This window comes from Euleptes europaea, chromosome 15 (genome assembly GCF_029931775.1).
Source record: "Euleptes europaea isolate rEulEur1 chromosome 15, rEulEur1.hap1, whole genome shotgun sequence".
NCBI classification, from domain to species: domain Eukaryota; kingdom Metazoa; phylum Chordata; class Lepidosauria; order Squamata; family Sphaerodactylidae; genus Euleptes; species Euleptes europaea.
The window spans coordinates 73,769-101,107 of record NC_079326.1 but is presented as its reverse complement, the minus strand read 5'-3'; the positions used below and the strand labels follow the sequence as shown (position 1 = coordinate 101,107).

Sequence of the window (27,339 nt, the reverse complement as noted above, 5' to 3'; positions counted from 1 at the left end):
GCTTCCGCCTTCCTATGGCTCCTGGAGAGTACAGCAGAGCAGTCCTGATTTCTAAGTCAATCTGTCTGTCTTAAATTAGCTGTGTGGCAATCCCTGAGCCTCTGGATGCCTGGAGGGGAACATTTCCAGCTGAACATCATGCAGGTGAACAGGGAGTGTGCCGGGGTCTTTGCCTACCCCTTTGCTGAGGTCCCCCTCTGTCCCACCCTGCTCACGATGGTGCCTCTGCAGATGCTTGATCACTTGAAACTTCTGCTTGGCCTTGTAGCTGCAATAGCGGCAGAAGAAAGGGTGCTCGTTGGTGTGGGTGAGGTAATGGTGCCGCAAGCCAGCCGCCCACCGAAAGCCGCGGCAGCACACGTTGCAGACGTATGGCTTCTCCTCGCTGTGCTTCTTCAGATGAGTCTTCAGGAGGAAGCGGGTCTTGAAGGCCTTCCCGCACTGCTCACAAATGAAAGAGCGGGCTTCACGGTGGCGCGTCTCCTTGTGGATGCGCAGGGCATCTGCTCGGTTGGTACAGTACTGGCACTCATCGCACTGGTAGGGCTTGATTCCTGCACGGGAAGCAGAGAGCCACGCATCAGAAGTGGAGGGGGCTGATGTGACCTCAGCAGCAGAGCTGAGCTTCCAAGCATGCGTATTCCACTTTCAAAGCAAGATTCCACCTTACCCCTCCGCATTGAAAGCCTGAGGCGCACACAAGTCTGAATGTGCCCCTAAATCCCCACCCCGCATTACAGCTCCCTAAACTGCCAGGAGCAATGGCTGCAAGCAGCCAATTAATGCAAATGCAGTCAGCAGACCAAACCCCACTCTAAAGCAACAGTGCCCAGTGGAAGTAAAATGGTTCAATGGTGTTAGGATTTGTTAGAATCAGCGCTTTATTAGCCCCGAATCCAGAAATATGCTGGGGTTGTCCGATTTCTAACTCCTTCCTTGCTGTAAGAAGTTCCTTACAGCTCCGGAGGAGGGCGACCAGAATGGTCAGAGGTCTGGAATCCATGCCCTATGAGGAGAGACTTAGGGAGTTGGGTTTGTTTAGTTTGGAGAAGAGAAGGTTGAGGGGAGACATGATAGCCATGTTTAAATATTTGAAGGGATGTCACGTTGATAAGGGAACTAGCTTGTTCTCTGTTGCTCCAGAGACTAGGACACGGAGTAATGGATTTAAACTAATAGAAAAGCGATTCCACCTAAACATTAGGAAGAACTTTCTGACGGTGAGGGCTGTTCGATGGTGGAATGCCCTGCCTTGGAGGGTGGTGGAGTCCCCGTCTTTGGAGGTCTTTAAGCAGAGGCTAGATGGCCATCTTTGATTGTGGGATCCTGTATGGCGGGGGGAGGGTTGGGATCACTGGGGATGTGGGGGGAGGTTCCTGCATTGGGCAGAGGGTTGGACTAAATGACCCTGGTGGTCCCTTCCAACTCCATGATTCTATGATTCTTCACTCCTTAGTTTGTCACCACACAGAGGAACTGTTTTGGGGTCCAAGCACCATCTCAGCCAGGTCATCCTCTCAACATCTGAGCCCATACTCAAAGTGAGGCAAACCTTTCTTCCAATCCACAGATGAGAGATTAGAGAAGCCTGCCAGCACTCCCAGGCAACTCACAAAGTTCCTCAGCAGTTGGAAGTACAGAGCTATTTAGCACTTATTATTACTACTAGCCTGGCGCTGTGAGTCCCCCAAATTGCCCCATTAATATCCATTATTCCAGTTATCATTCAAAGCCAAATATTTGCTGCAGAGCTACCTGCAGGTGAGATTGAGTGTGCATGTGTCTGTATTTCTGCATTCAGAACAAAGGAAGCTTCCACTGGGAACATTTCTCTTAATTATTTCAAATACAAAAGTATAATTTTTTTATCAGGGGAGGAAAAGTAAGGGTTGGAGTAGCAGTGATGGGAAGTAAAAGACACTGAAGGAGGGCGGGGGAAGCAGTGCATGTGTAGAGAAATAGCTTTTTAATTTGAGTTTTGGGCTTGACAAAAACCCCATATTTAGGTTTTAAAGTTTTTCTCTCTCCTAGCAGAAGATAACCAGGAACGGGGAAGCAATTGCTCTCAAGGATCGCTCAAGTACTAACCCTCAAAGCTTTGGAAATGCCAATGGCCATCCTGACTGGAGACAGTGAAATGGCTGGCTCATACCTGAGCTGGACTCTGACACCTAGGAGTTGACAGAAAGACTGGGGGAGGGGAGACGCTAGACCGGGAGTCCCCAACCTTTTTGAGCCTGTGGGCACATTTGGAATTCTGACATAGCCTGGTGGCCACAGCAATAAAATGGCTGCCACAGGTGGCAAAGTCAGCCACAAAAAGATTGCCACAGCTTAATTTCAATAACACAGTACAGATCTTTGTGCTGTGGTGGCAGCTGCTGCCAAAGCAACAGTTCAAACATCTGCACAGCCAATCAAATCTCCAATAGTCACTCAGAAGCCTTGCTGGGCAAAAGCCCTACCTGGCCCCACCCACTTCCTGAGAACACTTGGCAAGTGCCAGAAAAGGTGTTGGTGGCCCACCACGGGGACCCCTGAACCAGATTAAATCTTTCTGAAGGTTTCAGGGAAATATTCTTTGACCCACAAGGGATGGGCAAACACAATAAAGTCCCTTGGGGTGGAGGGAGAGGGTGCCATTTTGGCTGATTCCACCTAGAGGGCGGAGCTCACACCTGAGCTCATTCTCGATGGCCACTATTGCCATGTGGAGAAAACAAAGGCCAGGCTGCCTGGACGAAGGCTCCAAGGTAACAGGAGGCTTTTTAGTGAACTTAGGAAGTTAAAGAGCCTGCCTTAGAGCCAGACCAGAAGGTTGAGGGACACGGGATCTTTCCCTTTGTGGTCCTTGTCCAGTCCATTGCTGTGCAGCGAGAGTGTGGGTGTGAACATTTTACTTTCAATAAGTTATTTACTATTTAAAATGCTGGTAGTTGTTCTCTGTGCCACACAGACTGTTTGAACATACTATTTGAAAAGAGTTCCAGGGAAGGGAGGCAGATAGTCAAGAGATTGCTGTTTCCCTCCCCAGAAATGCCCAAGTGCTTAGTAAGCTGTCCCCGGGGTAACCAGCTGCTGGGCAGCAAGAGATGTGGGCGCTTGGTGGAGCCTTAGAATGACCATGCAGAAAGGAAGCTGGGAGTCCTGGCCCTCTTAGCGGACAAGTCCTAAGACGACCAGTGAGTGGCAGCAGACCAAGGGAGGAGTCAAGGCAATCCAGGGGAGTGACAGGTGCCGAGAAGAGCGGTGGCTCTCACAGGTCAGTGGGGCCATTCTGACACAGTGCACATAAGAAGAGGAGGATGGGGATTGTAAGCACACCCACACAGTTACACTGGGAAGTATAACAGCCGAGCATTTGTGTTCTGGACCAGCTGCAGCTTCCAAACACTTTTAACAGGCAACCCTGCATACAGTGCATTGCTTTAATTTTATAGTACAGCAAGAGAGAGACAGCCACAAGGACTCACAAGGAGAAGAAACCCCACACCTTACCTTTTGGTCTCTTCTTACTGCCCTCTTTTGCATGTGTGTTTGAGGAAGGAATTTCTGCCAATTCCCCCTTCCCACTACAACATTCCATGCCAAATCTCACACTTTTCCAGAGGTCCCAACCCCTCAGGAACACTCTGCGTGTTCATTTGTACTTTTCTGTGCCCCCTGCAAAGAGACCTTCTGCAAAGCTGTTCCATTTATAGTTGGCTGGAGCCAGTTCAGGTAGTGTGCCTCTAAAGTAGGCCATGCACAATGAACCATGCAGGTGCTTACCCAGGGGTAACTCACATTTGTCCCTGGTGAGCAGATAAATGACAAATTGAAAGTGTCACAGAACAAACCATCAACACATCTCTGCAAGAACCCTACAAATCACACCTTTCTTAGCTCCAGCAACTCCAAAAAAAATGTTTATCAGCTCAAGGAGGCATTAACCATTTGCCTGTGTAAGGTACAAAGACTAATGCAGCCCTGTGAGGCTTTCTCCCATACGAGGCGTAAAGGTTGCACTTGCCCAACTCCCTCCCCACCCCCAAGCGTGTGGCCCTCCTCCCTCCCTCCCTCCCTCCCTCCCGGCCCAGCCCTTTACCTGTATGCTTCGTCATGTGGTACTTCATTTGATTCACCCACTTGCACTTGTAGCCACACTCTGGGCAAAGGTACTTCCTCTCTTCCTTGTGGATGCGCATGTGATACTGGACAGGAGAGAAGAGTCAGGGGTGGCAGGTGAGACCTCACGAGCACTTTTGCCTACTTTCACTGAACAGTATAAACTTGATCCACTGTAGTAAAGTAGGTAGAATGTCAAACCACACATGAGGTTGGGGAACCATGGATGGATCCCCTAATGTATGATTTAAGCTCAAAAGAAAGTGGGACGGGGGCTATCTGGATTGTGACAGTGGTGCTAGGGGCTTAAGAAAGCCCAACCGCTCCCTGGGCTGCTATCCAACCCAGTAATGGGGGGGAGGGGGGAGACAGGCACCTACGTTACGCCTGTCTCCCCCCGCCACTACCATGTCTAATGACAGCTTGGAGGAGGGAGTTTCTTTCAAGGAAACAGGACTGTGTGGAAGGTGTCGATCTTCTCCCACATTCTAGTGCCTCAGCCCTTATACAGGGTGCTCCTGTGGCTCCCCTTTGAGCTGAAATCACATGTGGTGGCATCTGATTACAGGTCCCCTGCATCACGTGTTTACCTGAGACCAGGTTTAAATCCCCATTCTTCAGTCATGAAGCTCCTCCTGGGTGGCCAGTCACTGTCTCTCAGAATAACTGGGTGCAAATTCAGCCGGTGGTGGCAAGGATAAAAGCAGTGAGGAGGGCACGTATGCAAAACCCCTGCTTTTCTCCCCAGTCCCCAAGGCGGCTGACGACATTGTTCTCCCCTCCTCCATTTCATCCTCACAGCAATCCTGTGAGAAAGGTGAGGGTGTGATGGGGCCAAGGTCACCCAGCAGGCTCTCATGGCATGGTGGGGAGCCCAACCTGGGCCTTCCAGACCCTAGTCTCCCGCTCTAACCACTGCATCACGTTGGCTCTAAACAGGCAGGGAAGTAAAAACCTGACCTAAGCCTTAGGGACAGTGCGGGCCAGAAAGTTAAAAGCAGCAACAGAAGCCCATTTGTCCCACTGACTGGCAGGTCACATGACAGCTCTCTCGCAAGAGGACTGGAAAAATACATTAAAAATAGTGAGGGGTTCAAGAATTCCAGTAGTTAGGGGAGACCTATGTAGGGCACCCAGGCACACCCTGTTATTTTTCTAAATGTCTCGTCCACAATATCTGCTTCTAATCAGAGAGTGATACAATTGCTCAGGAGCCCACCTTTTAAAACGCCCAGTTTGTGAGGGAGGGGGGAATGACTACAGTGCGGAGAATAGTTCAGAAATTTCAAATCACGAAATCAGAATCCTAAGCTGGAGGCAGTCAGTCTATTTTTGCTGCAAAAACAAAAACAGAATGGCAATTGGGATGTCAGAATGACCTGTCAGTGGAGGAACATTTTAAAACCAGAAGCAGCAGTTTACGTCAGTTAAAGGAAGTTAGGACCAAAACAAATGACTTGGAAGTTAAAGCCACAGGCCACTTTCAGGTATTCTAACTGAGCATGAAACCAAGGAGGCGACCCAGAGGTGCCTGCTGCAGGAGGAAGAGGCACATTAACTGTCACCTAGAACTTTCAGATCACAGATGAAAGAATGACAACGTGACCTGGCATTAGGCAAAGCTGTATGGAAGTGATCACGGAGGAAAAGGAGAACTGAAGAGCTAAAGGGCAGGGATGCGTTCTCTGTCACAGACAAGACAGAAAACTATGTGGGGGGGGGGGGAATTATTTTATCTAGACAGTTTGATTGAACCTCAATAGAAAGGAATTCCAGGAATTGGGTTTAGAAACCAGGGAAGGTCCCACCATGTGACAGCATCTAACCGGAGTCATTTTTAAAACGAATTTCCCCTCTTTGGACAGAGCCTTGCCTTCTGCCGTGCCAAGAGAGGTTTAGTTTCTGAGGTTAGGGTTTCCAGTAACCTTCTACAACCCACCAAAAAGCCCTAGAAAGTTCTCACCTTGAGGCGTGAAGGGTCAGCGCAGGCATACTGGCACACGGGGCACTGGTAAGGCTTCTCTCCAGTATGGATGCGGAAGTGCCAGGTGATCTTTTGCTTGTTCTTGGTGGTGTACTCACAGTCGGAACACTTGTAAACACGGGTGCCGCCGTGACCCTTCACGTGGTGGTCAAAGACCAGCTGGCGGTGGCAGGCAAAGTCACAGAAGGAGCACTTGAGCGGCCTTTCCTCAGCCACAGAGGGCTCGTGGGCCTCCAAGTAGTGGTTCACGAGCTGCTGCCGCTCTTTGGCTGCAAAGCTGCAGCAGTCACAGCGGTGACTGAAGTGCAGTTTCTTATGCTCCTCCAGCTCCTCGCGGGTGGTCAGAGTCTCCTTACAGGTAGCGCACTGCAGGTGAGGGTGCTGCTTCTGGACGTGGCACTTGAGGGTGGCCTCACTGTGGCAAACGAAGGCACAGTGCGGACAACAGTAGGAGACTTTCTCCTCATGCTGCCGCAGAGCATGCTGCTTGAGCGCAGTTTCGGAACTGAAACGAGCCGCGCAGTGTGAGCAGGAAAAGTTCAGCTCCCCTTGGTGGCAGCTGTTGACATGGCGGGTGATGTCGTTCTGAATATAGCCACTGTAGTCACAGAGCGGGCAGAAGTGCGTGGGCTTCTTCTCATGGACTCGCAAACGGTGAATGCGCAGTTTGGAGTTGGTGCCAAAGGTCTGGCCACAAGTAGGGCAGGCAATGCGGCCTACCCCTGTGTGCAAGGACTGGTGGGCATCCAGGCGGTAGCGCCGTGTGGTGCTGAACTCACAGTAAGGGCACTTGTGGGGCTTCACACCTTCGTGCTTGAGGCGCTCGTGCTGGCGCAGGCAGCGGGCTTGCTTGCAAGTGAAGTCACACTGGTGGCAGGCCAGCTGGGGCCGCGTGCTGTAGTACTTCCGGTGGACCTTGCGGTGCAGCCTCAGGGCTCCGTCAGCCTCGGAAGTGAAGGGGCACAGTGTGCAGCGGAACTCGCCCCGCTTCAGGCATCCCCGGTTCCTGTGAGTCTTCAGGGCACGCTCCTGGTGGCACGTGAAAGGGCAGGCGGGGCAAGAGAAGTGCCGCCTCTTGTGCCCAGTGGCTGGGTGGGGAGACACTGCTGCTGCCGCCGCTGACCCATCAGGCTGCCCCACCTCTGCACGGCCAGCCTGCCCGTTCTCGTGCTCCTCTCCTCCTTCTGGGGGGACGGCGCCTTTGGTCCTTCCAAGCAACTCGGTGGGCTGGGCTTCAACGTGCGCTTCTGATTGGTGGATCTTCAGAGCCCTCTTGGAGCGGAGAGGCTTGGAGCATAGAGGGCACCAGAACCTCTCCAGGCCACGGCAGCCAGCCTGCACGTGGGAACGGATGGTGGACGCTCGGGAACAGACGAACGAACACGACTTACAGCGGAACCGGCCCCATTCCAAGGAGTATTTTTCTGAATGGGAGGTGGCTGTGTCTATGGCAGCTTGTGACAATTTTTCTTCTACCGCCATCGCAAGGACATCCTGAGATGGCTGATCAACGGCCAAATTCTGTACGTCAGGATGCACAGTGGCCAGACAGCCTGCATCCTCGTGTCCCACAGCCCCAGACCCCTCCTGCAGCTTGCTCATCTCTAGCTCATTTAAGGCTCCTGCACCATTCCTTTTTGCCTCTACCATTTCCAGACCCTTCTGGCTGGTCTGTTCAGCAACAGACTGATCCATGCAGACTAATTTTCCATTGTTCTTTTTCATGAGGACTGGGCACTTCTTAAGGATGTGAGTGTTTAACCCTCTTTGCTGCTTGAAGATGGCTCCACACTCTTGGCACACCAGAGGGCCCTTTCTGCCCTGGCAACCTACTTTGAAGTGCACTGACATGGACTTCTCCTTCCTGGTGATGTATGAGCACTTCTCACACCTGAACACCGGGCTTTCAGACTGCACCACCAGCATCTGCACCCTCCCTTCCAGCACCAAGGTTTCTGCCTGCTCTCTGTCCTGCCTCCTTAGAGCCTTGAGAAGTGACTCTGATTGGGAAACATCTTCTGAATGGAGAAGAGCACCTCCTGGGGCCAGGTAAAAGTCACAGCAGGCATCAGGTTGGAGGGAGTCTGACTTCAACACGTTTGACCAGGTCTCCTGTTCACTCAGCTCTTTGCACCCTACTCCCTCCTCAGGACTGGGTGGTACTTGCAGGGGTCCTGGGTCCTGCCTGTCCTTCTCTTTCCCCCCTGGATCTTGCCGAGTGTCCTTTTCACTGTTCTCACTAACACCAGAACCAACATCTTCCTCCTGCTCCAACTCTCCGTCCCCATGGACTTCGGTTTCCTCCTCAAAGTCAGGTATATCTTCAAGGGCAGGATCACTGTCCTCCATCGTAAGGGGATCTCTAGGGCCTAATGCTTCACAGGCTGACCCCATTATCCTGCAGTCCAGAGCCTCTTGTTTCCCTGGCAGAGCTGTGGGCATCTCCTTGGCCAGCTGCTCCAGAGCCTGTTCTGAATCACACAAGGGCTCCAGGTGCAAGGTGCAATTTTGATCCAGCACGCTGCTGACATCGCCGGGTTCCCTGGAACTCACAGGTGCTTTCTCGGAGAATTCTCCTGGAGGACCCATGCCTGCCTTGCTGTGGTCCTGCCCTCCAACAGCTTCTTCTGCCAGTGTCTCAGCGTTATTTCCATTCCCAAAGACCGGTATGATGAAAGACTGTCGCCGCTGGAACTTCGCCTGAGCTTCTGGAGGTGGGGAATTTGCTTTGTTGGGCCACGGCTCTTTCCCACACAGAGAAGGGCTGGAGTGGGAACACAGCGTCATGGCAAGGTTGCGACCGAGCACAGCCTCAGTGGAGCTGACTTCCACCTCCTTGCTGGCATAGTTCACCTGCCAGTCTTTGTCACCTGGCACGTACCCATGGACCTTGCGCTTGTGGAAGAAGAGGCTAGTGTTGCTGAAGGTGCGGTAAGGGCAGAGGGCACAGCGGAACTCCCTCTGCTTGGTGTGCTTGCAGTTCTCGTGGTTGAGCAGGGCTTGCTTGTACTTGGTCTGGTAGCTGCAATACTGGCACTGGAAGACAGGCACCTGGTAGTCCTGAGAGTGTTTGGCCAGCATGTGCTTCTGCAGCTCATACTTGCGCTTGCAAGTGAAGCCGCACACCTCACAGATCAAGGACTTGCCTTGATGACGTAGCTTGTGGCTGCTCAACTGGTCAGCCCGATGGCAGCGGTAGGGACACTGATTGCACTGGTACCTTGACACAAAGAGAAAAGTGGGTCAGACTGCAGGAACTCAGGCTGAGGACGGGCATCAAGACATTACAGTTTCCACATTCTTTCAGCAAGCAAGCTCTAGTCACCACTGCACAATAGCCTGGTAAGCTGGTTATCGTCCTCTTTTCACGGTTGGGGAGCCGCGAAGACAGAAATTATTTGCTCAGGCCACCCAATAGCTTCATAGTAAAGTTGAAATTTGAATTAGGGCTTCCCAAGTCTAAACCCTGTGGCTCTCGTTATCATCATGGGGGCTCCAGCATTGCTCAGTTCTATACACAGGGATGGGCAGGTGTCCTGAGCTTGGAGGTAAATCCCAGAGATTTGCGTTCTAGTACAGGAGAGGAGTATTTTTCTTTAAGAAAACAGGCTTACAGCAACAAAAACAAATAACAAAATATTTTGAAGTGTTTGTGAATGGCTGTGGGAGAAATCCCTGGCATCTCCAGTTAAAGGGACTAGGTAAGTAGGTGATGTGAAAAGCCTCTACCTGAGACCCTGGAGAGCCGCTGCCAGTCTGAGTAGACAATACTGACTTTGATGGACCAAGGGGGGTCAGTATAAGGCAGCTCCATGTGTGTTCGTGTGAAAATAACTTTACACTCGCTGTTTCCCTAAAATGCTGTTGAAATGGATCCTTTTCTGAGTTGTGGGAGAGGAAGTAAGCAGAGACACACAGAAGACTTCCATCTCTCTCAAACTTTGTCACTTGCTCAAACTCTAAACACATTAACAGTGTCAAAAAGCATATTGTCCTGACTACAATCTTTTTGAATTCTTTTAATTTTATTTCCTAGTAGACACCACTTCCGCTGTCATCTGTCCCAAATATCTGGAGGACAACCCAAGTTGTCTCAGCATCTGCTTTTTCTGGGCAGATGTTACAGCTACTGCCCCTTCAAAACAAGATCACACATTCAGACGGCCATCACTGTCAGAAAGTTGATTACTGCCTCTCGTGGGCTCTCAACCTGAGACAGAGGGCTGTGGCAAATTTGAACAAGCAGTGTACATAGCAATCAACACCTTGTGAAACTTACAAAGGCTATCACGTGATGTGCTATGACATGCAACTGATTGCTGCTCTCCAAAATAGTAGCATATTCAAGTTGTGGATTCAGACTACGTAGATCCATACAAGTTAATCTTAACAGGTCTCTTAGTGAACCCTTGAATCTGCCATTAAATATATGAGCACTTCTGATTTTGACCCATAGATATACGTCCACTGACCCAAGCGTGGGCCTGAGCTCTGCGCAGGCATTGCTTTTGCAATACGGATAGGCTACTCTAGCCGTCCAGGTTGGATTTGATTTAAGAAGCAATTTTAAGGGAAGGAAGGGGGGGGGGAGACTATCTGTACCTGAGATCTCCTGTGTGCTTGCGCATGTGAACATTCAGGTAGTGCTTCCACTTTGTCACATAGCCACATTCAGTGCACATGTAGTTCTTATCATCAGAATGGGTCAGCATATGCTTAGAAAGGTAGCTCACATCTCGGCAAGTGAAGTCACACAGTTCACATTTGTGAGGCTTCTCTCCTAAAGTCACAGAGCAAACCAGAAGCTGTGGATGAATATTTCTACATGGCCATATTAAAAGTGATGCCCTGCTTGTATAGAACTGAAGAAAGTACTTCACAATGCTCAACTTTTAGAAAGGTTTACCAGTGGATAGTTATGATGCCTTACAGGCAGAAAAATCTTAACTTTTCTATGGGAGGTTGCCAATAGTATAGTCAGAAGACTCAAATAAACCAGTAAAAATACCTTCTTTAAAATTTGGCACATTTGCTTTACTCCAGTTTCTTCCAGGTACACAATCCAAGCCCTCTCGCAAGGGATGGGGTGGTACAAGGAAAATCCACGCTGTTCCTTTCTGGGAGAGTGTGAAATCTTAAGCAGTCTGGAGTCCCAGGCACACAAACTAGTTCTGATTGGTGTGGGGCAGGGGTCGGCAAACTCATTAGTTAAAAGAGCCAAATATCAACAGTACAACGATTAAGATTTCTTTTGAGAGCCAAATTTCTTAAACTTAAACTATATAGGTAGGTACACCGTTTATTAACTTAAAAAACTTTAATTAAAGTTTTAAGTATTAATTAAACTATAGGTACACTGAATAAAACTTGATATCATACTTAATAGTGATCTTATTTATTGATAAAAATTAAATTGTAAGTCCCTGCCATTTCCCCCTCCCCGTCTGGAGTCCTCGTCTGGAGGCGTGGTCTACCGCCATAAAAGCCTATTGGTAGACCTGGCCTCCGGCTGAGTCCCATTGGGAGGCCAGGTCTACCCATTGGCTTTCTTGGCAGCAGACCTGGCCTCCGGAGGCCCATAGAAGCCAATTGGTAGACCTGGCCTCTGAAGGGGGACTTTTTCCCCTCCTCGGACTCCAGGTCTACGGCCAAGAAAGCCAGTGGGTAGACATGGCCTCCCAATGGGACTCAGCCGGAGGCCAGGTCTACCAAAGGAAGCCCGCCCCGCCCAACAGCTGATAGGCGGGCGGGGGGGGGCAGGAACCGCCGAGCCGCCCGCCCAGCAATTGCGCGGCTGGAGGGGAGGCTTTAGCCTCCCAACCATTGAGGGCAAGGGAAAGGGGGACCTGGCCATTCTCCACGGTGGGGGGTGGGAGAGACAGCGTGCCCGCTCTCCTGCTCTCTCACACTCGCTCTCTCTCTCTCAGGCACGCCGGCTGCCGGCGCGAGAGCAGGGGCTCTGAACCAAGTTCGGAGATCCGCACTCAACGGGCCAAAGAGCTGCATGCGGCTCGGGAGCCACAGTTTGCAGACTCCTGGTGTGGGGGATGGGTCAGGTTCCATGCTACCTTCTTCCTTGCACTTTGGAGGAAAAGACTGGGAAAGCCTGCAGTAAAAAGGGAACACCTTGAGCTACAGCAGCCTTCAGAACTCTGATCTATTTACAGACAGGCGAAATGTGGGCTCCAGGCTGGCAGGTGACATTCTCCGTTCAGCTCTAGAGGTCTGCCTCCCAGAGCGCTACAGGAACACCACACAGTACTACAGGAGAGTTTCAAGCACATACTCTTGAAAAAGAGCTCTGCTAGTCATAGAAGAAGAAAACTTGCCTGTATGGAGCAGCATGTGGCGGATGAGGACCCTCTTGTGCGCAGTGGCAAAACTGCATTCAGTGCACTGGTGTATCTTCTCGCTCGCATGCATCTTCCCAACATGGTCATGGAATTCCACAGCGTTGAAGGTGGCAAAAGGGCAGAAACTACACTGGAGCTCTTCGCTTCCTGGGTGGCCTTGCTTCTTATGTTTGCGGAAGATATGCTTGTTGGAGCAGATGAAATCACACTGCTGGCAGTGGAAGGCATAGTGTGTTTTGCGATGCACCTCCATGACCTCTGCAGATGGAAAAAGCAGGGAGCAGGCATAGTACTTGCACTCCACAGCTTTAATGCCATGCACCTCCCGGACATGCCGCAGGAACTCCTTGCGATCCTCGGTGCAGTAGCTACAACCTGCCTGGAAGCAGCTCAATTGCTTGGGCTCTGCTTTGTGAGTCTTAAGATGTTCCTTGAGGGCGTGGCTGAGCTTGAACGTCTCCTTGCATACGGGGCAGGAGTAGACGTCTGAGTAAAAGTTGGAGATGTCCTCATGCATGCTGGCCATGTGCCTGTTGAGGGCATTCTTCTCAACAGAGCTGTAGTGGCAAAGAGGGCAGCGATGAGCCTTCTCCCCAGTCTCGCGCATCATATGGATCTTCAGCTTGCTCTTACTGGTGAAGAATTTCTGACAGTTCGGGCACTGCAGTCTGGGGTCTGGGAAATGCAGGTGAAGGTGTTCCACCAGGTGAGTCCGCTTCTTGAAACACCGCTTGCACTCTGGGCACATGTGGGTCTTGAACAGGTATTTGGAGTCCTTTGCCCCGTCTCCTGCAATGATACAAACAAAACCACAAGTGCAACATTTGGTGTATTTGTTTACTTCATCTATTGCCCATCTTTCTCGCTGAGTCTCAAGGCAGATTACATGTATGAGTGACCAAAGGAAACTACCAAAATAAATATGCCACAAATCTATTTTACCTGGTCTTCTATCAGAACAATCAAGCAGTGCTCTGTACTTCAAAAACATGGGAATTATTCGAAGGCCTACATGAGAGGTATCTTTATTTCAATAAACTCAAAAAACAAAAAACGCCTGATAGATCTCCAAACCAATCTCGCACAATTAGAAAAAACTCATCAACAAACAAATAGCAAAAAAACTTTGAAAGAGCTTAAAAGGGTAAGACATGAAATTGACTTACTCTATACCGATGAGATGGCAAAAAAATTGAAATTTATAAAACAGAGACATTTTGCACACGCTAATAAGCCGGGCAAGTACCTGGCATCGATGATAAAAACAGAAAAACAGAAAAGAACAATACTCGCGGCAAAAATAAAAGGACAGATAACTCATAAAGAAGATGAAATAGCACAGTGCTTCTTAGAATATTTTGATCACTTGTACAAAAAGGAAAGACAAAATGAACAAACGGAGGAGATAAAAAAATATATCCAACAGAACCATTTGAACTATCTTTCCAAGGAAGATATAACCTTTTTAAATCAAGAAATCACTATAGAAGTAGTAAAACAGGCAATCAAGAAACTAAAGAGTGGGAAGACTCCAGGGCCAGATGGTCTTACAGCCATATATTATAAATCATTTATAGAAGAAGTTGCCCCAACGTTAATGAAAGTGATAAATGAAATACATAAGAAAAAGGTGCCAGATTCTTGGAAAGAAGCATATATAACACTCATCCCCAAAGGAGGAACGGACCCAACGTTACCTTCCTCATACAGGCCAATATCTTTGCTTAATACAGATTACAAAATATTTACAACGATAATTGCACAAAGATTGCTAGCTCAGGTAGAGACACTAATTAATCCAGATCAGACAGGCTTTATACCTAAACGTCATATGGCAGACAATATTAGGTTCCTGATCAACGCGAGGGAGCTTGTAAAGCACAGAAAAGAAAAGATGGCCTTTATTTTCGTCGACGCAGAGAAAGCTTTTGACAACATCTCCTGGAACTTTATAAGACAAGTAATCCATAGTATAAGTAATGAAGGCAACTTATTTTACTGGATATCCAGTATATATACAGAGCAACAGGTGAAACTTATAATAAACGGCACTTTGACAAAAGATATTAACATTGAAAAAGGAACCAGACAAGGATGTCCTCTGTCCCCATTGTTATTCAACTTAACACTAGAAGTATTGACAAATAAAATTAGAACAAATCAGAAAATAACTGGTTTAAGTGTACAAGGAGAAGAATTTAAAATAAGAGCATATGCTGATGATGTCTTGCTAACAATCTCGCAACCAGAGACTAGCATCAAAGAACTTATGAATGATATTCAGGCTTATGGACGATTGGCGGGTTACAAACTCAATAAAATCAAAACAAAAATCTTTTTAGAACATCTAACTAAAGAAGAGGAATTAGATATAACAACTATTTCAGGATTTACAATATCAACTAAACCAATAAAATACTTGGGAATAACCTTTCCAAAAGAAAATCAAGATCTATATAGCCACAATTATCAAATGGTCTGGAACAAGATAGAGCGTGACTTTCAAACTTGGGCCAAGTTGAAGGTTTCCTGGCTGGGCAGAATATCTATAGTTAAAATGAATATACTTCCAAGACTCAACTTCCTATTCCAAACGATTCCTATTAAAATCCCAGACAAGGACTTAGTCTTGGCAACGAAAAATCAACAGATTTGTATGGGACAAAAAAGTCCCCAAATAAAATTCAAAATTATGACCGATGAAAAGAAAAGAGGGGGCATGACTCTTCCAAACCTAATAATATATCATCAAGCGGCAACCTTGGTATGGGTCAAAGACTGGATTATGCAGACAAACGAAAGGACTACTAAACTAGAGCGGGCAAGTTTGCAAGGTGGAGCGCATCATCTATTATGGGGAAAGAACTGGAGGAAGAGTCTAGAAGAAATGGGAGGACATCCAGCTGTAGAAAACATGGTTGCAGTATGGCGGAAATTGAAATCTAGACTGAGTTTTGAAGGGTCATTATTGATGGCGCCCTTCAACGTTTATGGTTCAGCAGCTGACAGGAAGAAATACGGGACATTACAATATCAGGATCTGGTAAAAACAGATGGCTCTCTCAAGACACTAATAGAGTTACAAATTAACTACGCGCAGATGCCTTGGTTGATACATCACCAACTAATCTCAAGATTTAAAGAGGATTGCTGGACCCGGGGAGTTCTAAAAGGTAAAACAGATTTCGAACAGTTGATAAGCAAGCCAGCAGACCACCTTTTAGGAAAAATTTATAAGCTATTTCTGATGTATGATACGGAAGATGAACAAATAAAATCATGTCAAATTAAATTGATGGAAAACCTGAACGAGATTATAACAACGGACGAATGGGAACAGTTATTTCGTGGTAATCTTAAATTCACCCTCTGTCAAGGGATCCAAGAAAATTGGCTCAAAATGTTGCATAGATGGTACATTACGCCGAGCGACATCCAGAACATGAATAGTTCGACATCTGATTTGTGTTGGAAGTGTGGCAAAGCTAGAGGTACTTTCTATCATTGTTGGTGGATGTGTATTTTAGTCCAAAGAGTTTGGAAGAAAATTCATAAGAACATAGAAAGTATTATTGGTCAACCTATCGCATATGATCCTAAACTCTTCCTCCTGAGCAAAATAAAAGATGAATGCAGCAAAGACCAACAGATCATATTAAAATACCTAATAACAGCGGCAAGACTAGTGTTAGCATCACAGTGGAAAACAGATAAAATACCACAAATCGAAATTTGGATTGATAAAGCATATGAATTCATAGCAATGGCACACCTAACAGAACTACTGCAAACGAATACTCAGAGTAAATAAAGACAAATGGCACGCCTTCTATGAATATACTAAAACCCCCCCAAAAAAACCAATATAATTTTATAAATGTTATGAAAGTTAAAACGATGATTAAATATATTATGTTAACAAACAATGATAATTAGAATTTTATAAGGGGGTAGAAATATTTATTTTCTTACTGATGTTTTTTCTCCTCCCTTTTCTTTTTTCCTGTATCCCTATCTAATATTACAAACCAATTAAAATATTTAACAAAAAAACACACATGGGAATTAGAGACCCAATCCAAGTCAATATTTTCTTGTCACCCTGGCTATTGAAAGGTACGTTGAGAGTCTATCAGCACTCACTGCATTAAGAGTAGTGTATCACACTCTCAAGAAAGACAGCGGAACAGGGGAGTATTAGCAGATGATTTCTTAGCAAGGATGGAAGCTGGTATGTGAACTCAAGCCAGAGACAGACGAGTTCAGACAGCTTTTCTCCACCTTTAGGGCACGCTGTCAAATACCTCTGCACACCATCCCATAACAATCAACTTTCCTGGCTACTTCCCACAAGCTCTTTTTAAAGGATCATGCCAGAAACCACAAAAGCCAAATCAACCAAGACCTCTACCTTTGAGCAGCTGGACATGAGATGCTTTTGTTTTCTTGGTATAGGCTTTCTTGTTCCCTTGGGCTGCCTTGCATGAGATCCCCTCTCCCTCCTCCTCCTCTTCTTCCTCCAGTAATGCATTCCCTCTCTTTCCAGAATTATCTTCCTTGGTCAATACTGTCTGGTCTTCATGAAGCACTTCCTTGCTATCAGCATGTCCTTCCAGGCCAGAATCTATTTCCATCACCGCCCAACCATGCTGAGCTTCAAGAGAATTCCCTGATTTGCTCAGTGATTCTACCTCTGCTTGAAAAGGAAAAACAACCAAAGAAATAGAAAATTTAGACAGAAAATGTGAGATGAACTGATGAGGCAAGTAAATAATTATATACCAAGTCCAAAGGAAGCTCTTTAATCTGACAAAAAAGGCAGAAAGAACAGAAAGAGAGTTAAAGCGGGACACAGACCAATTTAGAAATCAGGCCTTTGTGTTTGACAAATAGGGGGATTAAGGAAGGGGGCCGGCACTCTCAAAAGCTTATACCCCCCAAAATCTTGTTGGTCTCTAAGGTGTTACTGGACTCAAAACAAGGGGTAGATTAGAATCTCTCATAGTACCCTTCTAGAATTGCTCTCAGTCTTTCCATCTCTTTTAACAGAAAACAGAACCTTTATTGGCATTAACAGTAACAAAACAAACATGTAAAGCAGCTAGATATGGTATAGTCTTTCCATCTATTTTAAACACCATCTGCATTGCTGTTCATACCCTATCTACTCTCTCTGACTAAAAAAAAAAAAAGGACAGGCGGTTCCACTCCACCAGATTTGCTGGGGTCTCTGAAAGTTATGATGTTTTCCCTCCTGCAGTTGCTACCTTTCATGTTGTTGCTTTTCCATCAAGTCACAGCAGACTTATGGCGACTCCGTAGGGTTTTCAAGGCAAGGGAGTTCAGAGGTGGTTTGCCATTACTGGCTTCTGCATAGCAACCCTAGTCTCCCATCCAAATACTGAACAGTGCCAACCCCGCTTAGCTTCCAAGACCTGACAAGATTGGGCTAGCCTAGGCTATCCAGGTCAGGGACCTTTAATGGTAGCCGCCACTACCAGATCTAAAAGCTGTAGGGCATTTGGCAACAGACCTTGCAATCAACACATTTTGCTGCATAAGAAAGACTAATGTTATGACCAGAACTCTGTTTCATAAGCTGGGGCAGGTCATATAAGTCTCAAGGATTCTGACACTTGCTTCTCGACCGTCCCTTGCACTCACCCCAATCATTCTCTTAGGCCCACAGCATGTTCTGTCCAATACCTGAGTTGAGAAGCAGATGATCAGTCCGTTCCTTTCTCTCCACAGCAGTGAAGCTATGCTCATTGCTCTCGCCAACTGCTCCTGCCGCCAGCACCGTCTCCACCTCCTGCACATGGCTGCGTCTGTGCTGCCCAAACTGCTTGGTGTTGGCACTGATGAAGTCACAGTGCTCACAATGAAAGGGGAAGTGGCTCCTGCGATGAAGTGCCATTTCTTCTTGACATCGGAATAAGAGTGGGCAGCCCCGGTAGGCACAGGCTACTGGAGAAACCTGATGGACATGCCACAGATGATCCCGTAGCTGCTTGCGGTCCTCCGAGCTGAAGTGACAACCTTCCTCAGGGCAAACTGAGGTACCCTGAGGTTTATGCTGATCCTTGAAATGTTCCTTTAGCTCACCAGGCAGTGCAAATTCAGCTTGGCAAATGGGACACAGGAGGGGCTCGGTGTATAACTCAGGGTCCTGCCTGCTTCTTTCTGACAAGTTCTGTGTTGGTGCTTGGTGGACAGCTGGGCCTTCTCCAGGCACAGCCAGATCCTGGTTAGCAAGTCCTAGTGGTAACCCTTGGAGTTGAGGAATGCTTGTGAGGTGCTGTCTGGAAAGCTCAACACACTGATGCTGGGAGAGCAGGCTGGGATCAGAAAAGCTCTGCCCACACCGCTCACAGAAATACAGCTCCACAACTTTGACCAGGACTTCTGCAGGAACGAGAATGGGAGGTTGTAAAACAGCTAAGCCATCAAAAAGCACAAGGGCTTTACCCCTCTCTCATCCCACAGTGAAGGCACACCTGGAAGCACTACTAAGAAAACTAAGTAGTTCCAGGTGCCCTGTATGCCTGGATAGGCGACTTTACATTACACCACCTTGAGCTCCTTGGATGAAAGACTGGCTTATACATTGAATGGACGAATGAACGCTTCTAGGTAATAAAATCTATTCAGGGCAGAAGTAACTAAAACAGTTGATTCTGTTTAAGAGAGGATTCTTCGACCAGCTGGACACAACAGCACCTGTAGCAAACACAGCACACAAGGAGGTCCTGGCACCTTCCTAGCATATGCCTAGGGTCACACCCAAACACTAAAAAAACACCAATCACAGTTTTTTTAACTTGCAAAATCAGTGGTAGTACTGAGAATTACCTTCTAAAAATTCCCCACCCACTTTTCACTTTCTCTGTGCACTGCTCTTCCTCATCTTGCCTTCCAAAAACAGTGGCCCCACTGTTACGTGTAATTACCACCTCCACAGTCTGTGCATCTCCTTGCAACTCCCAGATCCCCAACATGTCAGCCACTTCCCACTTCTTCCCACAAGCCACTGCGTAAACATCCCTGTCACTCAATCTGCCTTCTCTACTAGGTATATGTCTCCACCCCCCTCAATTCTACTTCCTGCCTCCTTGGTGGCAAATTTGAAATACTATTTTTTGCTCTACTCCAATGTACTGAATTCTTTCTTGTACTGTTCACACATTGCTAATTTAAAGAACCGGTCTAAAAGGATGCTCAGGCAGACAGTAAAAGCCACTGCGAGTCAGCTCCTTCATCCTAACAAGGGCATCAACTTCTGGCCCTGAAGATATTTCAGAAGTTTGTATGGAATATGGTAGTGGTGCCTTGGGCCATACTGGTGACTCCCAAAAACCCTCTAATCCTACTGTCCAACAGCCCCTTTGTAATATTAATCACTGTGGCGAAGGCTTGTGGGAGTAGCTGCCACAAATTCACTCATACTAGGCCCTGCTACTATTCTAAGCCCATCAGGTACTTTGAAAGGAAAACCCCTTCAGACAGGTACCCATCATATCTTTCCTGCCTCAGCTCATGGCTGCCTTAAGCAGCTCTAGTCACAGTCGTGGTTATTCTGGCCACTAGTTTTGATGATCATGCGATCTTTGTAGTCCGCTCACGGGGCCCTACAAGTTCAGCCTCCATGCCCTCTTCTCCTAGAAGCATCAGAGGTTGGTTCACATTCCTACTGCCAACAGATATAGAAGTACCAGCCTGCATTTTCTCTGTATAAGAGGCCTTTTGTAGCACACCAAAGGTTGTCCTGTGCTATGATGTACTTTATCTATCAACACTACAAAACACAGTCCACTCAAGCATTTTAAGAGATGGCAACCACAAAGCGGGTCTATTGTTATATGGTTAGGCTGTCCTACCTGAGCACAACATACTGGTCGTGTTTCCAGGATTGCTCAGGGACATGCTGCTAGCCGCGGCTTCTACAAGTATTTCAACCTCACCCGTTTCTGTTTCTACCACAGAAGCCTCTGTTAAAAGTAAGCTCTGTCCCATGGCTAGATTTTCACTGGAGATGTCATGGCTGTCTTCATTTCTTGAATCCAATGGTCTGGGTAGCAGCAGCTCCTGGCAAAGAGTACTCATTTTGTCTCTTCCCTCAGGCTCTCTGGTCACTGCTCCTGTGTTCATTGCCTTTCACCCCTCAGTGTGGTCTTCGCTCCATGACGCAAAGGGGCGGGGTACAGCTCCTGTTAAAGATACACCAAGAAAGTGGCATTGATACTCCCCTAGAGAGAGGAAAACAGAGGTTATGCCTGCAGGAAGCCAGTAAGGACTGGATGGGCAATATCAAATATTAGCTTCTGTCCATAATAATGGTTATTATATATTAAAAGGTTAGCAGATACAACAGTGGAACAGCCTAAAATCCAATTCAGCTCCAAAATTCTCTCTTAAAGGTAAAGGTCCCCTGTGCAAACACCGGGTCATTCCTGACCCATGGGGTGACGTCACATCCTGACGTTTTCTAGGTAGACTTTGTTTACGGGGTGGTTTGCCAGTGCCTTCCCCAGTCATCTTCCCTTTACCCCCAGCAAGCTGGGTCCTCATTTCACCGACCTTGGAAGGACGGAAGGCTGAGTCAACCCTGAGCCGGCTACCTGAAACCGACTTCCGTCGGGATCGAACTCAGGTCGTGAGCAGAGCTTTTGACTGCAGTAGTGCAGCTTACCACTCTGCGCCACGGGGCTCCTAAATTCTCTCTACTGGAATATTTTATGATTGAAGAAATATGGCCTCTGACAGGTTAAAACTAGGGAAGCTACGGGTCCCCAAAGTTGTGCAAGCAGGCACCATGGCACCCATTAACACCTTTCCTGGTGCCCACCGAGTGTTTTTGGAAAGTGGAGGGGGGGGGCTCTTTCTAGCAGGGCTTCTGACTGGTATGCAGATTAAAATAATGTTTCAGCAGCAGCTACCACACAGTGTTGGTTTTATTCTCTCTCTCACTCCTCTTTCTCAGTGTATTTTTTAAAATTGCCCATCTTCTCCTCTGCATTTGGGCTGCTTCTCTGTGTGTGGCTCTGCCTTCTGTGGCAGTTATTTTGTGGTTGTGTCCACCACCGTGTCAGAATTCCAAAGGTGCCCACAGGCTCAAGAAAGTTGGAGACCCCTGTGTTAGAAGATGAGATTATGAACATGTCTCCGGGAAAACAGATGAGCTGAAAGCTTCCTTTTAAAATACCTTAAAATTAGGGATTAGATACAATGCCACAATAGCAAAGACTCTGGCTAGGATATGAACAAACATAGCACAACCAATCTGAACCCAATGGGCAATAAAATCTGTGGCTCATCCAAAGGTAGCCAGTCTGGTTTCACATGGTATATAGACAAAGATCTAAATCTCCAGAGATGTTATCTAGTAAAAGCATTGGAGTGTTTAAAATTAAGAATGCATCCAGTGACTATAAAAATAGAGAGAACTTGGTACATTAATAGTTGGATTAGACAGGGATTCTGAAATTTGTATGATTATGGAAGTACATCCCATTTGCTGTTATCCCCTTGCAGAAAATCCAGTAAAGGTGCTAATTTGGAGATGTAAAGCAGATATGCAAGTTAAAACATGTAGGCTGCTAGAAACATGGAGCTGAGGATGCTGGAACTGTACACACACCTAGGGAAAAATCTTATTGGACACAGGATATTGAATGCTTGAAAACATAATACCATTAGATCCTACCATAATGGTATTGGGAAGCCTTGGCTGGCAGCCCTAATTCTACTGCCCAGTGCTATTCATGGTCATCTATCTGATTGCTGAATTCACATCCAGCACAGATGGAGACGTCTCTACGCCTGTATGAAATTCTGCATTCCGAGATCCATAAAAAGTATGTTCAGAACTTAAGAGTCATGACTAAGCACCCTTCGTGGCTTCTCCCTGTGCTAGAGATCCTAAGCTGTTCTGCTGTTGTTGTGGCTGCTTTGCACTACCTGATTCGCTTATCTCATCTATGCTAACAAAGCCTTGAGTTTGGATCGGCTGGATATCTTACTCTCCAAAAGTTATTTCAGTCTTCAAAGCTTGAAGATGAAATATTTGGGGAAAGGCATGATATACAGCTTAGCCAATGTCATACAATACTCATTCCCTATAAGCCAAGTTTATTGGGCCTGATTCAGACATTCAGTGACACTGTAGGTGAGACACGAACTTCCAGAGCTGGAATCAAGTCGGTATGCCTAGGAACACAAACACATTGGAATTACCGACCCAGACGTTTAGATTCCTCCTGACCTGCACAGCCCCAAGCGACCCTGACCTTGCCAGATCTCAGAAGCAGAGCAGGATTGACCCTAGCTAATATTGAGAAGGGAGACTTCCCAGGCATACCAGGGTTGTGATGTGGGGGCCGGCCAGAGACACCCACCTCTGAAGGGCCCAAGCCTTGAAAACCCTGCGGGGCTGCCCTACGTCGACTGCGACTCGGTGGCGAAAAACAAGAAGTTTCTTTCCGAGCCACCCGTGTTTTGTGGACGGAAGGGATTCCCGCTGTGGAGCACGCTGCCTTGCCTCCCCCGTCCCGCTGCAGCCCGAAGCGTCCCTGCAGACGCTGCCTCGGGAGCCCGCGCGAGCCGCCGGAGGGGGAGGGAGCCGCCGGAGGCCCGCCGCCAGGGGAGAGGGCAGCGGCGCCACCCAGCCCCCCTGCCGCCCGGCGCCACCCCCCCCACCCCCCCACCCCCCCGACTGCATCCAGGCCAAGTGACGGGGACGACGAAACACACCCGTCGTCTCCGGGAAACAGGTTTCACACGCGCGCGCGTGAAGTCCCAGCGCCTCTCGTGGGCGAGCCTCCCTCCGCGCAGCCTCCTCCCGCGCGCCTTCTGCAGGGCCGCGGGTCCCGCGGCCCCAAGGGCCGGAGCCCAGCAGCCCGGCCGGCCGGACGCACCAACACAAGGGCGGCTGGACCCGCAGGGAGGGAGGGACGGAGGGAGGGACGGAGGGAGGGACGGAGGACGCCCCACCCCGCCCAGCGTCGATGGCCCGGCCCCCTTCCCCCCCTCCTCCTCCTCCTCCGTTCAGCCCCCCGAGCACCGCCTGCCGCCTCCCCCCCCCTTCTGGCTACCCTCCGCCTCCCTCGAAGGCGGAGCCTCCCCGCATCTCTCCCCCTCCCCAGCAGAGGGTCCCGCGACACTCCCGTATTAAAGCCCCCCCCGCCCCCCCCTCCCCTCACCGGCTCCCGCTGGGTGCGTCATGTGTGTGTGCGCGAGTGTACAGCGACAAGGGGCCTCTCTCCCTCCGGCCAACTCTATGGTGTCTCCAGACGGCGTCCGGCACGGCTCTCAGAGGCGGGCCTTCCCAGAGCTTCCGGTCCCGAGCCGACCAGGCCCCGCCCCTCTTCTCCAAGGCGAGACGCCTGAGGCCCCTCACGAGAGAGATGCCGGCGCCCAGAGCGGCACGACACGGGGGGCCCCGGGAGGCGCCACGGCCGGGGGCGGCTCCTCCTTACCGGAAGTCCGGCCTGCGCGTGGCTCCCAGGGCCCACCCCCCTCGGCGCCGGGCTGCGGGAAAGAAGGCAAGGGCGGCCGCCGCGCGGGCACCACCCACCCCCCCCCGCTCGCCGCCCCCTCCCCCACCGGCCGCCGCGCGCGCGCGCACCCCAGCCCCCCCCTCCCCTGCCGTCCCCGGGGAACTGGCCCAGGGTGCCGCGGGTACAAAACACCGCCGCCCTGTGAGGGAATCTCTCGCACCGGGGGTGGGGTGGGGTGGGGTGGGGGGCGGTGGAAGGCTCCGGCCTGCGGAACGCTGCGCCACGAGACGGCAGGCAGAGGCCGCGGGCGGAGCTGAGGGTTCCCGCCCGGGTCAGGGGGCGGCGGGGCGGGGCCGTGACGAGGGGGAGGTGCAGGAGGGTCCCGTGGGGCCCAGGGCTCCTCTGGCACGCGCCGAGCCCCCCCTCCCCCTCCGGCGGTGTCCGCCCGCCCGCCCTCTGCGACCCCGGCGGGCTCTGCGGGACGGGACAGGGCGCTGCTGCCGGGCCGGGCGCAAGGGGGGGCGGGGGCGGCGCGTTTCGCACGCGGAGAAGGGGGGCCGGGGGCGTGGCGGGCTCAGCCCTGGCCTTCCCGGGGGGGTGGGGGGGGCTCAGAGACCCCGTCCGCCCGCCCGCCCGCCCGCATTGGTATCTGTTTGCCGAATTCATTCGTAACCCTCCTTTCTCCCCAGTGGGCACCCAGCTAGGGTTGCCAACCTCCAGGTAGTAGCTGGAGACCTCCTGCTAGGACAGCTGGTCTCCAGCCGATAGAGATCAGGTCCCCTGGAGAAAAGGGCCGCCTTGGCCATTGGGCTCTATGGCACTAGAGCCCCTCACCTCCCCAAACCGCACCCTCCTCAGGCTCCGCCCCGGAAACCTCCTGCCGGGGGTTCTCCTCCCCGGGGTTGCCAGCTCTGGGCTGGCAAATTTGGGAGGTGGCGCTTGGGGAGGCGCTTGGGGTTTTGGCTGCGGCATTTTGTACCTATAGGTTTCCAAACGCTTCAAGATCAGCCCTATGCACAGCGCACGGTAGTCCTGTCGCTGAAAAGCACGTGTTTTGTGAATGAAACTTTGAACCTAAATTCCTATTTAAAATCTGTTGTGCATTGACAAGATGGTCAGAACTACAGAATATACAGTACGTGTTTATAACTTCACTGTAGCCAAGTTACTTCAAAAACTATAGTTTAGCGGCCAGACCTTGCTTTTTGTTCCAAGCAGAGCTATTCAGTAACACAAGCAAAAAAAGCATCACAAACCACAGAAATCCACAATGAACATATTCTGCAGCCACGTAACATGATTTTGCTACTAATTCACAATTACGCTGTTTCAACAGTATATTTAGTCAACCCCTACAAGTGCCCTGATTTTTGCTCAAATGGCAAGCCATATTCCTTTGCTTGCCTAAAAGAACTGTACTGCTATGTGTCTGTATGCCTAAAAGGGGTATGAGCTTTTGCTTTTCAAACACCAACCCATAATGCCTCACGTGGCAAACTTTGTAAAACTGAAGGGTGTTCCAAAATCTGTTTGTAAGGTGGCATGGTGGGCTGTGCTTCACCGTGGGGAGGGGGCAGTGGGCTTGCTAAAGCTGCCCTGAAGACAATTTGAAAGCTTTGACTGGTGTAAAGATGTGGCTGCCCATCTGATATCAGTGGCTGGGGATACATTACACAAATAGAAACAATGACTATGGCTGCCTATATTACATATTATTTAGAAAATTTACATTGCACCTTTCTGCCCTCACAAATTAAAACGTATGTAATAAAACCACATTTTAACTCCTCTACAAAAACAATAATTAAAACAAAATCAGAGTTACAATACCTGAGACATAAAAACAACAGTGAAGACATTGGTCAGGAATGAGGGGATGTCAAATGGAAGATAGCAACAGAAGCAGACAGACAAATCTCCCTGGGGAGAGAGTTCCAGGGGTTTGGTGCCACAGCTGAGAAGCCCCTGTCCTGGGTTGTCACCTGCCTAATCTGAGGTGGGGGTACCCAAAGCAGGGCCTCTGAAGATGACCTTAGTGGTCAGACAGGTTCATAAGGTATAGGTTTCCAGGCTCAATTCAAGGTGCTCTTTCTTATTCTTTAAAGCCCTTCATAGCCTGGGGCCCACGTATCTGTTCTTTGCATAAGCCCTGCATGCTGTAGTAGGGCTGTCCAGTGTTCCCTTTTGACTGGTCCCTCCTCTTGTGTTGTTTGTTTGGCCTCCAGTAGAAATCAGATCTTTACCATTTCTGCTCCAGTCTTATGTCTCCCTGTTTCTTTGTTGCCTTTCTGAAGGGTATGCAAAACTGTTCTTTTGCTTTCTCTTGAGCTTGTTAATACAAATAGAACAAAGTTCTGAGAAGGTACATTTTGGGCAGTTGCTTGGTGTGCACAGTTAATAAACATTATATTTACCCTAAATGAGAGTGACCCTGAATGAAATACACAAACCTTTTTTGTCACTAAATATAACTGTAACTTGTATGTGAATTTAAGACAGACCCCTCTTTTTCTTAAAAAGCCAGCCTTCCTTTCTGGTAATATATGTATTGCTGGTTTATTGTTTTATTGTTTATGGAGAGCTATCTCGTCAGATCTCAGAAGCTAAGCAGGGTCAGCCCTGGTTAGTATTTGGATGGGAGACCACCAAGGAAGTCCAGGGTTGCTGTGCAGAGGAAGGCACTGGCAAACCACCTCTGTTAGTCTCTTGCCATGAAAACCCCAAAAAGTCGGCTGCGACTTGACTGCACACACATCTAGAAAAAGACAGGGAATAATTTTTTTTAAGAATAAATAAGATTGTTCTTTGGATCTTGGCCATGGATGAAGAAGACAGGAAAGCTGGAGGCCAGTTTGGAATGGTGTGTTCACGTGTTTGCAACCATGCCAGTAGAGTACTGAAATCTGTCGTTACACGTCTGCCTATATCACATCTGATGGGACTTGGAGCCTTTGCTAAAGAAGGCTAATATTGTCGAAGGCTAATATTCTTTAACGGGTCTGAATGTTCCTTAAGAAGAACTAATTGTTAAGAGATAATGAGATACCTGTTTCAGTCTGAGGGAAAGAGGACCCCTCAGCTGAGGAGACTAGGCACAGTGCGTGTGCGAAGAGGCAGAGGCAGGGTATGAGAAATACGTTGGCTGAAGGTGAATCACATTGGGCTATCTCTCTGGTGATCTGTGGCCCTGAAGGACTGCTGCTTTGCCTCTGCCTAGAATCTACTTTAGTGTTTGTAAATGAAGCAAGTACTACAACAATCACCGCGCTTCTCCAGTGAGCTCTCACCCAAAGGAAATCAAACCCTGGTTGTGCTTCTCTGAAATTTGTCACTGCTCAGGGAAGGTAGGGGGAGCAAGCAACAATAAATTGAGAATAGGAGAAAAGATCTTCCTAGTTAA

At 48.9% G+C, this 27,339-nt stretch overlaps 1 protein-coding gene across 1 annotated transcript; it reads right to left on the bottom strand.

Moving 5' to 3' along the window:
- Nucleotides 1-75: 75 nt before the first annotated feature.
- Nucleotides 76-20,592, bottom strand: ZNF142 (zinc finger protein 142). Its single transcript, XM_056861601.1, has 8 exons — nt 20,337-20,592; nt 18,151-18,849; nt 16,856-17,137; nt 12,421-13,233; nt 10,694-10,871; nt 6,071-9,311; nt 4,088-4,193; nt 76-554 (listed from the first exon to the last, which is right to left on the bottom strand). The coding sequence occupies exons 1-8, from the start codon at nt 20,590-20,592 to the stop codon at nt 76-78; spliced, it is 6,054 nt and encodes a 2,017-aa protein (XP_056717579.1).
- Between the last annotated feature and the right edge of the window lie 6,747 nt (nt 20,593-27,339).

Excerpts from the sequence above, each read along its gene's own strand:
- ZNF142 (XM_056861601.1), bottom strand. The coding sequence starts at position 20,592 with ATGAACACAGGAGCAGTGACCAGAGAGCCTGAGGGAAGAGACAAAATG. Across the intron at positions 17,138-18,150 it reads TCATCTGCTTCTCAACTCAG|AGGTAGAATCACTGAGCAAA; the intron begins GTATTGGACAGA and ends CTTTTCAAGCAG. Across the intron at positions 13,234-16,855 it reads TCATGTCCAGCTGCTCAAAG|GAGACGGGGCAAAGGACTCC; the intron begins GTAGAGGTCTTG and ends GTATCATTGCAG.